Raw genomic sequence first — 14640 nt, 5'->3', positions numbered from 1 at the left:
GCGACCCTGAGCCGTGGGAGAAGGCTGGCAAGACCGTTGACGCCCGACCACATTCGGCAATGCTCTCCACCTCCCTCATTCGGACATCGTGATGACTATGGGAAAGTCGTCGCGTATCTGCCGTCTAGCGCGGCCTCCCGCCGTGCAGGGTTGACCCCAACATCGCGTATTCATCCTAGCCGAATCAAGCAAGCGCATATCGGCAGTCCTGTATAAGCTCTGGCGTGTATGATATAGTCGTTGCATGGTATATCAGGACCGCAATTCCGATTGACTTATGCCATCCAGCACTCAGACACGCTTCTTTGAGACCCATAACTCCCTTTACACAAGGCAACCTCGTCAAGGTTTGCTCATATCTAGCAACGGAGCAAGTATCTGCCATCACTAGGCCTAGATGCATATCATCGATTAAGGTCTCCTACCGTCAACGCGTTATCGGTCTCAACACCATCAAAGATAGAGCACACGACGAATCTGAACTACTACTTCGCACATCAACCACTGTGCCACCACCATCATCATCATCACCATCGCCATCAGCACCACTACCACGGCATCACATAGGCTCTGTCTTTTTGTTAAGTTCAGCGTCCCCATCGTAACCACCGAACATGGCTTCCAAGACTCCCGAGCCCATTGCTATTGTCGGCAGTGGCTGTCGGTTCCCTGGCAGCTCCAACTCTCCCTCATCACTATGGAAGCTCATCGCCAAGCCTCGCGATGTTTGCGCCGAGATCCCCCCCACGCGATTCAACACTGCTGGGCACTACCACGTTGATGGCACGCACCACGGCACGACGAATGTCCGTCATGCGTACCTGATCGATGACGACTCTCTCAAGGTCTTCGACGCGGGGTTTTTCAACATCTCACCCAACGAGGCCGACTCGATCGACCCACAGCAGCGCCTCCTGCTTGAGACAGTGTACGAGGCGCTCGAGAGTGGCGGCCATGCCATCGAGCATCTCCGCGGGTCCGACACTGCCGTCTATGTCGGCACCATGGGTGTGGACTACAACGACACCCTGCTTCGAGACCTCGCCACCATCCCTACGTACTTTGCCACCGGTACGAATCGAGCCATCATCAGCAACCGTGTCTCATACTTCTTCGACTGGCACGGACCGAGCATGACAATCGATACTGCCTGTTCGTCATCTCTGGTTGCTGTGCACCAGGGTGTCCAGGCTCTGCGGACTGGCGATGCTCGTGTGGCTGTGGCCTGCGGTACCCAGGTCATCTTGGGCCCCGAGGTTTTCATCTTTGAGAGCAAGATGAAGATGTTGTCACCCACAGGTCGCTCTCGCATGTGGGACTCTTCTGCCGACGGGTACGCCCGTGGAGAAGGCGTTGCCGCCATTGTTCTGAAGAGACTCAGTGACGCCATTGCTGATGGTGATCACATCCAGTGCATCATCCGCGAGACCGGTGCAAACCAGGATGGCTACTCGAACGGCATCACTGTGCCCAGCACCGAAGCGCAGGCCGCACTCATTCGGAAGACTTATCGCAACGCTGGCCTGGACCCTGAGCACAACATCTGGGATCGGCCCCAGTTTTTCGAGGCCCATGGCACGGGTACCAAGGCTGGCGACCCCAAGGAGGCGGCCGCCATCGCGCAGTGCTTTGGCACTCAGCAGGAGGGGAGCGATCCGCTTTACGTTGGTTCAGTCAAGACGGTCATCGGTCACACCGAAGGCGCTGCCGGTCTTGCTGGCTTGCTGAAAGGTGTCGGCATCATCAATGCAGCCCACATCCCGCCCAACTTGCTCTTCGAGGAGCTGAACCCTGCCATCCAACCTTTCTACAAGGGCCTCAAAGTTCCCACAGAGCTGCAGCCATGGCCCCAACTGCCCGAGGGCGTCCCTCGTCGTGTCAGTGTGAACAGCTTTGGTTTTGGAGGCAGCAACGCGCACGCCATTCTTGAGCAGTACACTCCTGCCACACCTGCTGCTCTACCTTCTTCCGAGACCACCAAAACCGCTACCTTCACACCCTTCCTCTTCTCCGCCGCGTCCGAGGCGTCTCTGGTCGCCCAGCTCGAAGCCTACTCCGAGCACCTTAAGGAAAATCCAGATACAAGCCCCAGTGACCTGGCATGGACGCTCCAGGCCCGCAGAAGCCATCTTCCTTACAAGCTCGCCCTGCCGGCCAGCTCCGTCGAGAAGCTCGTCAACAATATTGACGACAAGCTGGCTAGTCTGAAGCGCGTGCCTGGCACCTTGCTTGGTGTGCGGTCCAACATCAAGCTCAGCGGTCCTCCGAAAGTGCTCGGCATCTTTACCGGCCAAGGTGCCCAGTGGCCCCAGATGGGTGCCGAGCTCATCCGGACGTCGGCATTTGCCCGCCAGCGGATCCTCGACCTGCAGGAGGCCCTTGATACGATTCCCATGGTGGAGCACCGCCCCCAGTGGCGCATCGAGGACGAGCTGCTTGCCGGCGCCGAGACTTCCCGCATCGGCGAGGCTGTTCTCTCTCAGCCCTTGTGTACTGTCGTCCAGATTGTACTGATTGATCTCCTCCGCGCTGCTGGGATCGACTTCAGTGCTGTGGTCGGCCACTCTTCAGGTGAGATTGGCGCTTCCTATGCGGCCGGCTTCCTCTCTGACCGTGATGCCGTCCGTGTCGCCTACTTCCGTGGAGTTTTTGCCAAGCTGGCTGGAGGCAAGTTGATCAACGCTGAAGAGCAACTGCGTGAGCGAGGCTCCATGATGGCGGTGGGTACCTCATGGGAAGACGCTCAGGAGCTTGTCAATCTCCGTGCATTCAGGGGCAAGATCACCATCGCGGCACACAACTCGTCTGCCAGTGTCACCTTGTCGGGTGACGCGGCGGCGATTGTGCACGCCAAGAAGGTCTTTGACGAGGAGAAGAAGTTTGCCAGAGCTCTCAAGGTCGACACGGCATACCACTCACAGCACATGGTCCCTTGTGGCGAAGCATACGTCGACGCGCTCAAGCAGTGTGGTGTCTCTGTCCAGACTCCCAAGCAGGGCAGTCCCAAGTGGTTCTCCAGTGTCCGCCCCGCGAGCGAGCCTGTCAGTGGCGGTGCTGATCTCGGCGCCGAGTACTGGAGGGACAACATGGTCAACGCTGTGCTGTTTGCCAGTGCCGTCAAGAACGCCGTCAGCAGCGAGCCGGAGCTGACTTACGCCCTCGAGGTTGGTCCTCACCCGGCCCTCAAGGGCCCCGCGCTCCAGAACGCCGGTGAAGTCCGCACCGCTCCCCTTCCTTACTCTGGAGTTCTCAGCCGTGGCAAGAGCGACGTCCAGGCTCTTTCGGACGCGCTCGGATTCGTCTGGACGCAGCTGGGATCTACCGCCGTGGACTTCCAGTCTTTTGAGAGCAAGGCTTCTGGAAGCAGCGCTTCACCGAAACTGGTGACTGGTCTTCCCAAATACCAGTGGAACCACTCTCGCACGCACTGGCACGAGTCCCGTCGCTCGCGCAAGATCCGGGGCCGGACTCAGGCTTTCCACGAGCTGCTCGGTGTACCCTGCCCAGACTCGACTGAGCGGGAGAGGCGGTGGAACAACGTGCTCAAGGTCTCCGAGATCCCTTGGCTCGAGGGACACCAGCTGCAAGGCCAATGTGTCTTCCCCGCTGCGGGTTACTGCGCTCTTGCTCTCGAGGCCGCCCGCTTGTTGGCCAATTCCAACGGCGAGCAACCCTTGCAGACCATTGAGCTGCTGGATCTCAACATCCCCCGTGCCATCACTTTCGAGGATGATTCCAACGCTGGTGTCGAGACTCTGGTCACGCTGACTGCCATCACGACCTCCCGCACTCCTGTGCCCAACACGACTGCCAATTTCTCTTGCTACTCTGCTCCTAGCAGTGGTACCGTCGACCAGGAAATGGAGCTGATGGCAAGCGCTCGCGTCCGGATTGTGTATGGCGAGCCAGATGACAACGCGCTGGCGTCTGCCCCCATTGATTCGTCAACCATGGCCGACGTTGATGTCGACCGCTTCTACGCTGGTCTGACCAAGCTTGGATACGGATATGCTGGCAACTTCCGCACTCTGTCGGGTCTGAAGCGCAAGCTGAACCAGGTTTCCGCCACTGTGCTCAGCCACCCTTATGACGATCTCGATGCCACGACCTACCTCGTCCACCCAACTTGGCTCGATGTTGCGTTCCAGTCATCAATGCTGGCCTACTCTGCTCCCGGAGACGAGCGTTTGTGGTCTCTCCACGTGCCGACGTCGATCCGCTCGATCCGCATCAACCCGACTTTGTGTAGCGCCCTGTCTCGGACTGCCGCCGAGCTGCCTGTTTCTGCCAGCCTCGTAGACTCAAAGGTCTTCTCGGCGAGCATTGACATCTTCAATCCTGAGGGCGAGCAGGCTCTTGTTCAGGTTGAAGATCTCACCATCAAGCCGTTCGCCCCGGCCACCGAAGCCGATGACCGCCGCCTGTTCTCGTACACCAAGATGGATGTTGCCTCCTGTGATGGTGCCATCGTCACTGCGGGGAAGAAGCCCACCGAGGAAGAGATCGACCTTGCTTCCGCGTGCGAGCGTATCTCCTACTACTACGTGCGCAAGTGGGACGATGAGCTCAGCGACGAGGACTGGGAAAGCAGCCAGCCTCACCACCTGTGCCTTCGCGACTACGTGGAGCACGTGCTTGAGGAGGCTGCCAGCGGCTCCCACCCTTGCGTTCGCAAGGAATGGATCTCGGACACTCGCGAGGACATCATGGAGCTCATCGCCGAATACCCGGACAACATCGACATCAAGCTTATCTCGGCCGTTGGTGAGAACATCCCTGCGGCTGTTCGGGGCGAGACGACCATCCTCGAGCACATGCTGCCCAACAATATGCTCGACGACTTCTACAAGCAGGGTCTCGGATTCTCCCGGTACAACGAGTTCTTGGCGGGCATGATGGAGCAGATTGTGCACCGTTACCCTCATTGCCGCATTCTCGAGATCGGCGCTGGTACTGGTGGTGCCACCAAAGCTGTCCTTGGCAGCATCGGCCGCAAGTTCTCGTCTTACACTTACACCGATGTGTCAGTTGGCTTCTTTGAGAAGGCTGGCGAGCTGTTCAAGGAGTTCAAGGACAAGATGACTTTCAAGGTGCTTGATATCGAGAAGCCTGTCGCAGCCCAGGGTTATGAAACTGGCTCGTACGACATCATTGTGGCGTCCAACGTTCTCCACGCCACCGAGGTGCTCGAGCAGACCCTGAAGAACACTCGGTCCCTGCTCAAGCCTGGTGGTTACCTGATGCTTCTCGAGATCACCAACAACGGCGCCATCCGCTTCAGCAACATCATGGGTGGTCTGTCCGGCTGGTGGCTAGGCGTCAACGACGGCCGCAAGTACGCTCCCACCATCACGCCCAACGAGTGGCACACCGTCCTTCGCAAGGCTGGCTTCTCTGGCGTTGACAACATCACCCCTGAGATTGACAACGAAGCCTGGCCTCTGTCCATCATCTCTGCGCAGGCCGTGGACGACTCGATCAACTTCCTTCGCCGGCCCCTGGCCCCAGCTGCCACTTCGATCTACATTGACAACCTTGTCATTCTGGGCGGCAACAGCCTCGAGAGCGCCCAGATTGCTGAAGAGATCTCTGAGCACTTGGCTCGGTACTGTGGAAAGATCAGTGTACTGAGCGGTCTGCCCACCGAGGCCGAGGCCGAGGCTATCAGCCCCATGAGCACGTTCATCAACATGGCCGATCTGGACAACCCAATCTTCAAGGCGATGACTGCAGCCAAGATGGATGGTCTGCGCCGCCTCTACGAGATCGCTAGGCACATCCTGTGGATCACTGAGAGCGCCATGCTCGACAACCCTTACCACATGGCGTCCATCACCTTCTCCCGCGCCATGTCCCACGAGGCGGGCCACATCAGCATGAACCATCTCGACGTTGCCGATCTGGGCCAGAACAACCTGTCCAAGGCAATTGCCGAGCACTTGCTCCGCCAGAGCGCTCTCGATGAGTGGGAGACCCCTGGTGGTGCTAGTGCCCAGCGACAGCAGGCGTTCCTATGGTCCAAGGAGCCCGAGACGTACCTCACCCGCAACGGCAAGCTGCAGATCCCCCGTCTGTTTGACCGCCCCGAGCAGAACGCCCGTCTCAACTCGTCCCGCCGCAGCATGACCAGCATAGTGGAGCTGGCTGACGAGAAGAAGAGCAAGGCGGCCTCGCCAAACATTTCCATCTCGGTCACCCCGATCGACGAGGAGACGGGCTCTCCCAACATCAGCGTTGTCCAGGATCTGTATCCTCTCGCTGCGGGCAAGGGTAGCAGCCTGCTTCGTGTCGAGGCTTCGAGTCTGCTGGCTCTGCAGTCCTCCGCGCATGCTTACTTGTATCTGGCTGTTGGCACTCAAGCTGGCGAAACCGTGCTCGCCTTGTCCGAGACCAATTCTCGTGATGCTGCCCCCATTGCCAGCGTCCCTGTCGAGATCTCTGCTCCTGCTGTGAAGGTCCTGGCAGCCGCCCAGAGCGAGCTCGTCGCACAGGCCATCGCCGCCAGCCTCCCCGTTGGCAGTAGTCTTGTTCTACTTGCTTCCCCTGCGGAGCACAGTCTCCTCACCGCCGCAATCACGCGTCGGGCTGCGGCCAAGAAGGTTCGCGTTACTGTCGCCACCAATACGGAGGAGGTGACTTCCCATGACGCGGTTGCCGAGACGTGGATCCAGCTCGACCCGCGTGCGCCTCGTCACGTCGTACGTCGCGCCCTGCTGCCAGTCCGCGGCACCCACTTCCTGGATTTGACTGCCAGCAGCGGCATCTCGCAGTCCGCCCTGCTGAGCGAGTCGATCCGTGAGGTCCTCCCCGTGGGCTTCAAGACCCTCAGCGAGACCGACTTTGCCCGCCACGAGGCCACGCTTCCTACGGGTAGTGCCAGGGACAGCGACCTAGGCAAGACGCTTGAGGCCATTGCCGCCAGTCTTGTCGTTGTTGATGGTGCTGTGCCGGCCACACCGCTGGGCCAGCTTCATGCTTCGTCCTCATCCCTTGTCCGTTCAACCACCACTGTGGAATGGCCCGCTAAAGGCGAGCTCAAGGTCAATGTCTTGCCCCTGAACGCGAAGCGCCTCTTTTCTCGCGACAAGACCTACTTCTTGGTTGGCCTCACTGGCCAGATCGGTCAGTCTCTGACTGAGTGGATGGTTGCTGAAGGCGCCGGTACAGTCTGCCTTACGTCCCGAAACCCCAAGATCGAACAGAGCTGGATCGATGGGTTCAAGGACCTTGGTGCCACCGTCAAAGTCTTTTCTCTCGACGTGACGGACAAGCGTGCCCTCAAGAAGGTCGTCACCACCATCAAGGAGACGTGCCCTCCCATCGCTGGTGTCGCCAACGGTGCCATGGTTCTCCACGACTGCCTCTTCTCGGGCATGTCTGTTGACATTATGCAGAAGGTCCTTGGCCCTAAGATCGATGGCTCCAACAATCTCGAGCAGGTCTTCCGCGATGACGTCCTGGACTTCTTTGTCCTCTTTTCGTCCTCTGCCTGCGTCATTGGCAACTCTGGACAGTCCAACTATGCCGCTGCTAATGGCTACCTCAACACTCTGGCTCGCCAGCGTCGCCGTCGCGGTCTCGCCGCCTCTACTTTTGACATCGGCCGCGTCGCCGGTATCGGTTATGTCGAGACCGCCGGTCAGGCCGTCATGGACCAGCTTACTCGTTTTGGCCTCATGGCCATCAACGAGACGGAATTCCGCCAGATGTTTGCCGAGACCATCTACGCCGGCTTCCCATCGGCCAGCGACAAGACTGGCATCCCCGAGGCCGTCGTGACGACCGGTATCCGAACGATCCGGGATGATGAAGACATCCAAGGTCCCTGGTTCGAGAACCCTCGCTTCTCGCACTGCATTATCGAAGCCAAGGGAGCGGAAGAGGACACCAGCGCTCAAGGCAAGAAGAACACGCTCCCGGTCACGGAGCAGCTCGCTCGAGTCACAACTAAGGAGGACGCGCTCGAGGTGCTCAAAGGTGAGTAGTGATGGTTGCTAATGAGGAAATGGTTTGGGGTTAGTGACTAACGAGTGCCGTTTTACAGAGTGCTTTTCTTCAAAGCTTCGCATCATCCTCCAGCTCAGCGAGGGTGCCCTGGACCCCGAAGCCCCTCTTGTCGAACTTGGCGTCGACTCTTTGGTTGCCGTCGAGGTCCGCTCGTGGTTCCTCAAGGAGCTCAAGGTGGACATTCCTGTTCTCAAGGTCGTGGGCGGTGCCTCGGTCACTGAGCTCTGCGAGCGTGCTCTTGAGAAGCTGCCCGAGGATCTTCTGGGTTCTTCGCCTTCAGCTGGGCCGCTTGAGAAGGCTGAACCTGCCAAGCCTGCTGCCATCAACGTGCCTCCGCCCCAGAACGGCCCGGCCTCCACAGCCTCGGGTACTCCCTCGTCGCCCGTCTCCAGTGCTGGGGACTCTGACAAACGCATCAGCCCGGCCGACACCCCGGCCACTGCCTTGTCGTCGCGCGGCGCCTCGCCGAGCCGCAAGGACTACTTCTCCAAGAAGGCATTGACCACCGCCACTGGCAATCGAGCTGCGTCCCCTGCCCAATCAGGTCTTTCTGCGACTGCTCCCAAGCCCGCGCCTAAGACCTACGTCAAGAGTGAGCCCATCTCGTTCGGTCAGTCTCGCTTCTGGTTCCTCCGCCTTCTCCTCGAAGATGCCACGACCTCCAACGTGGCCTTCTACTACCACGTTGACGGCAATATCCGGATCGGCGACCTCGAGCGCGCGGTCCGGATGGTCACGGCACGCCATGAGGCGCTGCGCACCTGCTTCGTTGAGCATGAGACTAGGGCTGACCAGGCGTATCAGAAGGTTCTTCATAACTCGTCCATCCGCCTGCAACACAAGAAGATCAGCTCTGTGGATGAGGTCGCCACAGAGTACGCAAAGATCCAGCAGCACGCTTTTGACCTCGCCTCGGGCGAGCTCCTCGACCTCGTCTTGCTTTCACTGTCTCCCACCTCGCACTACTTCCTGTTCAACTACCACCACATCATCATGGACGGCGTCAGTTTCCAAGTCTTTCTAGCCGATCTCGAAAAGGCCTACAAGGGCCAGTCTCTCGGCCCATCGCCCCGCCAGTACCCTGACTTCGCTCGCACCCAGCGAGAGGCGTTCGAGAACGGGGACATGAAGGACGAACTCAACTACTGGCGCAGCGTCTTCCCTGCTGATGACCCTCCTCCCGTTCTGCCCCTTCTCCCCATGTCTCGCACCACTACCAGGACTACCATGAAGAGCTTCGGCGTCCATCAGGTTGTCGGACGCGTTAATTCTGAGCTCTTGGCTCGCATCAGGGCCGTCGCCAAATCTCAGCGCGCTACTCCATTCCACTTCTACTTGGCTGCGTACAAGGCCATGTTGTTTTCTTTTGCCGATACCGACGATCTCACGATTGGAATCGCTGACGCCAACCGTGCCGTGGGCAATGTCGACAACTCGATCGGCTTTTTCCTCAACCTGCTCACGCTTCGTTTCCGCCGCAACCCTAATCAGAAGTTCTCCGCCGCGGTCGCTGAGGCGCGCGATGTCGCCTACGCGGCTCTCAGTAACTCCCGCTTGCCCTTTGATGTATTGCTTAACGAGCTCAATGTAGCCCGTTCGTCGACCCATAACCCATTCTTCCAGGCATTCTTCGACTACCGCCAGGGTGCCCAGGAAGAACACCCATTTGGCAATGTGCACTTCAAGTTCCAGCAGGTTCACCCTGGACGTACCAATTACGACATCACCCTCGATGTGACTGACGGCAAGGATGATGCAATCATCATGTTCCGTACCCAGAAGGGCCTCTACGATGAGGGTGCTGCAAATCTCGTCATGGACACTTACTTGCACTTCTTGAATGTGCTTTCGAGCAAGAGCTACCTATCTCTGAAGAACACCCCACAGTTTTCAGAGGATCAGCTCAAGCTTGGGACCACTGTTGGACGCGGTAAGTGACTACCCCAGCAAGACGTGATGGTATCAACTAACGTGATCCCCACAGGGCTTGATATCAAATCTGACTGGCCTGCTACCCTGTCCCTCCGCATCGACGAGATCGCTGCCGCCAACTCCGACAAGCTTGCAGTCGTTGACGACCACGGAGTCGAGCTCACTTATGGACAGATGATCAAGCGCATCGAGTCGATTGCCGAGGCCCTCAAGTCATCCAACGTCGGACTGGGCTCTCGTGTGCTCGTCTTCCAGACCGCTGCCGCGGATTGGGTCTGTTCGATGCTCGCCATTATGCGCATTGGTGCCATCTACGTACCACTCGACCTTAGGAACCCCTTGCCCCGTCTTGCCACTGTCGCCGTCGATGCTGAGCCCGCCGCCATTCTCGCCGACAAAACCACCATTGCAGATGTGTCCCAGCTCAACGTCCCTGACGCCGCCGTCGTCAATGTTTCCAGTCTGTCGTACGAGCCCCAGGGTCACGTTGAGAACATCTCCCAAGGTCCACAGCCTGCTGCCATCCTGTATACCTCTGGATCTACCGGTACGCCCAAGGGCATCGAAGTCACCCACTCTGGTCTGCGCAATGAGATTGAGGGATACACAAAGCAGTGGAAGCTCGGCGCCGAGCGTGTGCTTCAGCAGAGCGCCTTTACTTTCAATCACTCATCCGACCAGATCTACACTGGCCTCTCCAATGGCGGCACCGTCTACATTGTGCCGTCTGACAAGCGCGGTGATCCGATCGAAATTACCAAGCTCCTGACTAGGCACAAGATCACCTACACCAAGGCAACACCTTCCGAGTACCTTCTCTGGATGCAGTTTGGTGAACTGGGTGGCGCGACTTCCTGGCGTGCGGCCTTTGGCGGAGGCGAGTCCATGTCTCCGCTCGTCACCGACTCTTTCGCAGCGCTCCAACTGCCCAACTTGCACGTCTACAACTCCTACGGCCCCACGGAGATCTCAATCAGCTCGACCAAGATGGAGCTCGACTACCGAAACCACGAGGCCATGGACATTGGTCGCATCCCCTGTGGCTTTTCCCTGCCAAACTACTTCACTTATATTGTTGATTCCCAACTCCGTCCCCTGCCAGTTGGGATGCCTGGTGAGATCTGCATTGGTGGCGCTGGTGTTTCCAATGGCTACGTCAAGAACAAAGTATTGACTGAGAAGCACTTTGTCGCGAACCCATTCGCTACCAACGAGGACGCCGCCCAAGGATGGACTCGGATGTACCGGACTGGTGACATTGGCCACCTGCAGGCGGACGGCGCCATGGTCTTCCACCGCCGCATGGCTGGTGACAACCAGGTCAAGATCCGTGGCCTGCGGATCGAGCTCGACGATATCGAGAGTAATATCCTCTCCTGCGCCGAAGGTGCCCTGGGCAAGGTCGTTGTGTCTCTACGCGAGAGTGACAGTGGCAACCAGTTCCTCGTGGCGCACGCCGTGTTCTCCCCTTCTGCTGATGTCACGGACAAGCAGGGTTACATGGCTGAGCTGTTCGCCCGCCTTCCCGTGCCGCAATACATGGTCCCTGCTATGGCTGTCGTGCTTGAAAGCATGCCACTGACCAATCACTCCAAGGTCGACCGACGAGCCATCGCCGCCATGCCTCTGCCAGACCAGACATCTTCTTCCGAATCTGTCGACAACCTTGGCGGTGGCGGTGATGAGCAGTATGCCGCTGTGTCGGAGACGATGGCCATCTTAGAGGGTGTTTGGCAAGATGTCCTCAAGAGCAACTCGACCAAGGACTCCAACGCCCCCGTCATGAGCATTGGCCCTTCGACAAATTTCTTCCAGGTCGGCGGCAATTCTCTGCTGGTCATTCGTCTTCAAGCCCGCATCCGCCAAGCCTTCAATGTGACCATCCGTCTCGTCGATCTCCTCAATGCCAAGTCTCTGGGTCAGATGGCTCAGCTCATCCAGGCCAACACCAAGGTTGAAGAGAAGGTCATCAATTGGGACAAGGAGACCACTCCTCCCGTCCTGCCCGAGTTCCTCCAGGCTCTCAAGGCCAACGCCAGCCCTGTCACTGGCAAGAAAAACATACTGATCACTGGCGCGTCTGGCTTCCTAGGATGCAAGCACATCCTACCTCGCCTCCTGGCCGACCCGAACGTCCACCATGTCCACTGCGTCGCGGTTCGTGACGCAAGCAAGCTCTCCCACCTCCTCATTGCCAACTCGGACAAGCTCACCATCTATCCTGGCGACCTGACTCAGCCTCTCCTCGGCCTGACGGAAGCCCAGTTCTCCACGCTGGCCACCACCATCGACGTCATCTTGCACATGGGCGCGGCTCGCTCTTTCTGGGACCCGTACCACCTGCTCCGCGCCGCCAACGTCGATCCTACTCGCGAGCTCATCAAACTCGCCGCAGTCCGCAACGGTGTTGAGTTGCACTACATCTCCTCCGTCGCCGTGCTGCCCAAGGTGCTTCCCCCGCCCGCCAAACAATCTCGCTTCGCGCCACAAGTCCCGCCGTCCCTGCTGGCATCCGCCTATCCACCACTCCCCTCCCCCTCCTCGGCCCCAGCCACAGGACATGATGGTGGCAATGACAAGACAGGCAGCGGGACTTCCAACGGCTACGTCGCGACCCGCTGGGCAAGCGAGGTCCTCCTCGAGCGCAGCGCCAAGCACTTTGGCAGCAACTCCTTGCGTGTGCACATCCATCGCTTTGCGCCCGCCGCTCGGCCCAGCCTGCTCACCGAGCAGGCCATCCTGGACCAGTTCGTGCAGATGGTTGACAAGTCCGGGTTCATGCCAGACATGAGGGGCTGGGAGGGCCGGCTGGATATGACGCCCACCGACGTCGCGGGGAACGATGTGCTTGGATGCTTGCTTTCTTCTCCTGCTGGTGGTGAAAGCAACAGCAATGTGGCAGTGCAAGTGAGCACGTGGCAGAGCAGAGTCGTTGTGCAGGTCAAGGATCTGCGGGATCACCTCGAGCAGCACCGTGGGGGGCGGGCACTCGAGAGAATGCCCGGGTTGAAGTGGATTGGCGTCATCAAGAGGCTCGGTTTCGACCACTTCCTGACTGGGCAGGAGGTCACTGTGGAGAATGAGGAGGGCGAGAGGTTCATGTCTTGGCGGTGATTGCATTGAGAAAAAATGCTCGGGAAGATGATTAAATTATGTTTTGGATCAGCGTGCAATATTTTGCTCACGTTCACTGAGGATGCTTGATGTAACATAGGAGAGGTTTCCAGGTGGTTTGTCATTTTGCGAGGCGTTCGCGGGGTTTCATTGGAAAATAAAATAGAAATTTCAGAATAAACGAGACAACGATCATCTCCATCAATATTTTTTGGCTGCGTGGAACCAGTTCGTAACTGCTCTGTATTCATCGTTGTTGGAAAATGTGAGCCCTTATTTCATGTGGTACATTCTCTGCCTTGCGAAGCATGAACATTCTCGCCGCGTGGTTGAACGCCCTAGCACACCAGCCATATGCACGTCTGGGTGTTTCAGCATAGGGAGCCATTGTCGGGAGCCGGTGGTCACCGAGACTCCGCTGTGTGCGATTGTACCACGCCACTCGCAACCCCGGGGCCTTGACATTGAGTCAGGCTATTCGTGTGACGATCAATAATGGCCACAACTGAGCCTATCAGAAGAACCTCTTTCTGAATGGTCCACCATCGTCGTCCGGTGAACTATTGACCGCACCGTCATAGCGTCCTTCTGTCATGTTCACAGCCAGTGTCAATTACTCCTACCGCCATCCATACGCACACTTGCCTCATCAAAGTTAACCCCAGCCGCGTCTCGCTGTCGCATGCTCAAATTTAAGCAGAGTTGACTCCGCTGGTCGGGGGGAAAGCTTCGCGCGAATGTGCTGCCGCCAACCGCTCAGGCCTTGGCCAAGGATCGAACATATGCAATGTAAGCCTCTATGACTGGCACCATTTGCGAGCCGCCGGTTCCCCTTAAGAATTCTGCAGCTTCCAACAATTAATTTTATCGACTAAACAGACTACAAAAAACGAGTGGAGGACTAATTGTATATGTCCCTACTGCAGCATGACCTTGATTTAAGCAGGAAGTATGAGTTTTGTGTCGCAACCGTGCTCGAGAAGCCAGTTGCATATACCAGGTCGAGAGGGTCGGCCACCATGCCAGTGAGCTTGTAATCGTCAGTCCGCTCCTCCTAACTCGCTTTGAGAATGAGAGCGGCTAGTGTCCTACCGAGGTGGGACCAACGGTCACTACGCCAGGAATTGCCTGCACACGAGTTTGCAGGCGTCGGTGGTTACTGAGAAAAACCTGAACTTATGATAGTCCTGCCAGGCTCTATGGTGACTTCACACCTGGCCAAGAAGTCGGCGAATCTCGAGGAGGTTAAGAACTTGACTACCCTCACGGTCACAAACATGCAATTCTTGGCCTGGTCTGCTGGGCAAGGAATATCTATCAACTGCCCCGCCTGTGAGTGGGCGCATGCGATTAGCTCAGTGGTAAAGAGAAGCACGACGGCATTGGATCGTTCTCTCGTGAAATGTTTATACGAAATAACGAACACCAAGGGACCTTGCTTCGCTGCAAAGAAAGACTACAGCATCTGCTCGAGATATGGTCATGCTGATGTGGTGATATTTTAAAGAGATAAATCCAAAATTCTTTGACAAATTTGTGTCTCCATGAAATCCTTCTCACTGGGTCCTATTGTGAGCAACCATCAAC

General features: G+C 57.8%; 1 protein-coding gene across 1 annotated transcript; it reads left to right on the top strand.

Moving 5' to 3' along the window:
- Positions 1-614: 614 nt before the first annotated feature.
- On the top strand, positions 615-13198 carry B0I36DRAFT_265553 (uncharacterized protein; the record flags this gene model as incomplete). The annotated part of the gene is made up of 4 exons (XM_046151201.1): positions 615-7977; positions 8003-9937; positions 9992-12429; positions 12520-13198. The coding sequence occupies 4 exons, from the start codon at positions 615-617 to the stop codon at positions 13051-13053; spliced, it is 12270 nt and encodes a 4089-aa protein (XP_046013394.1). The 3' UTR covers positions 13054-13198.
- Positions 13199-14640: the final 1442 nt, after the last annotated feature.

Source organism: Microdochium trichocladiopsis (assembly GCF_020744255.1).
Source record: "Microdochium trichocladiopsis strain MPI-CAGE-CH-0230 chromosome Unknown B0I36scaffold_4, whole genome shotgun sequence".
Lineage (NCBI taxonomy): Eukaryota > Fungi > Ascomycota > Sordariomycetes > Xylariales > Microdochiaceae > Microdochium > Microdochium trichocladiopsis.
This window is presented reverse-complemented; position numbering and strand designations above follow the sequence as displayed.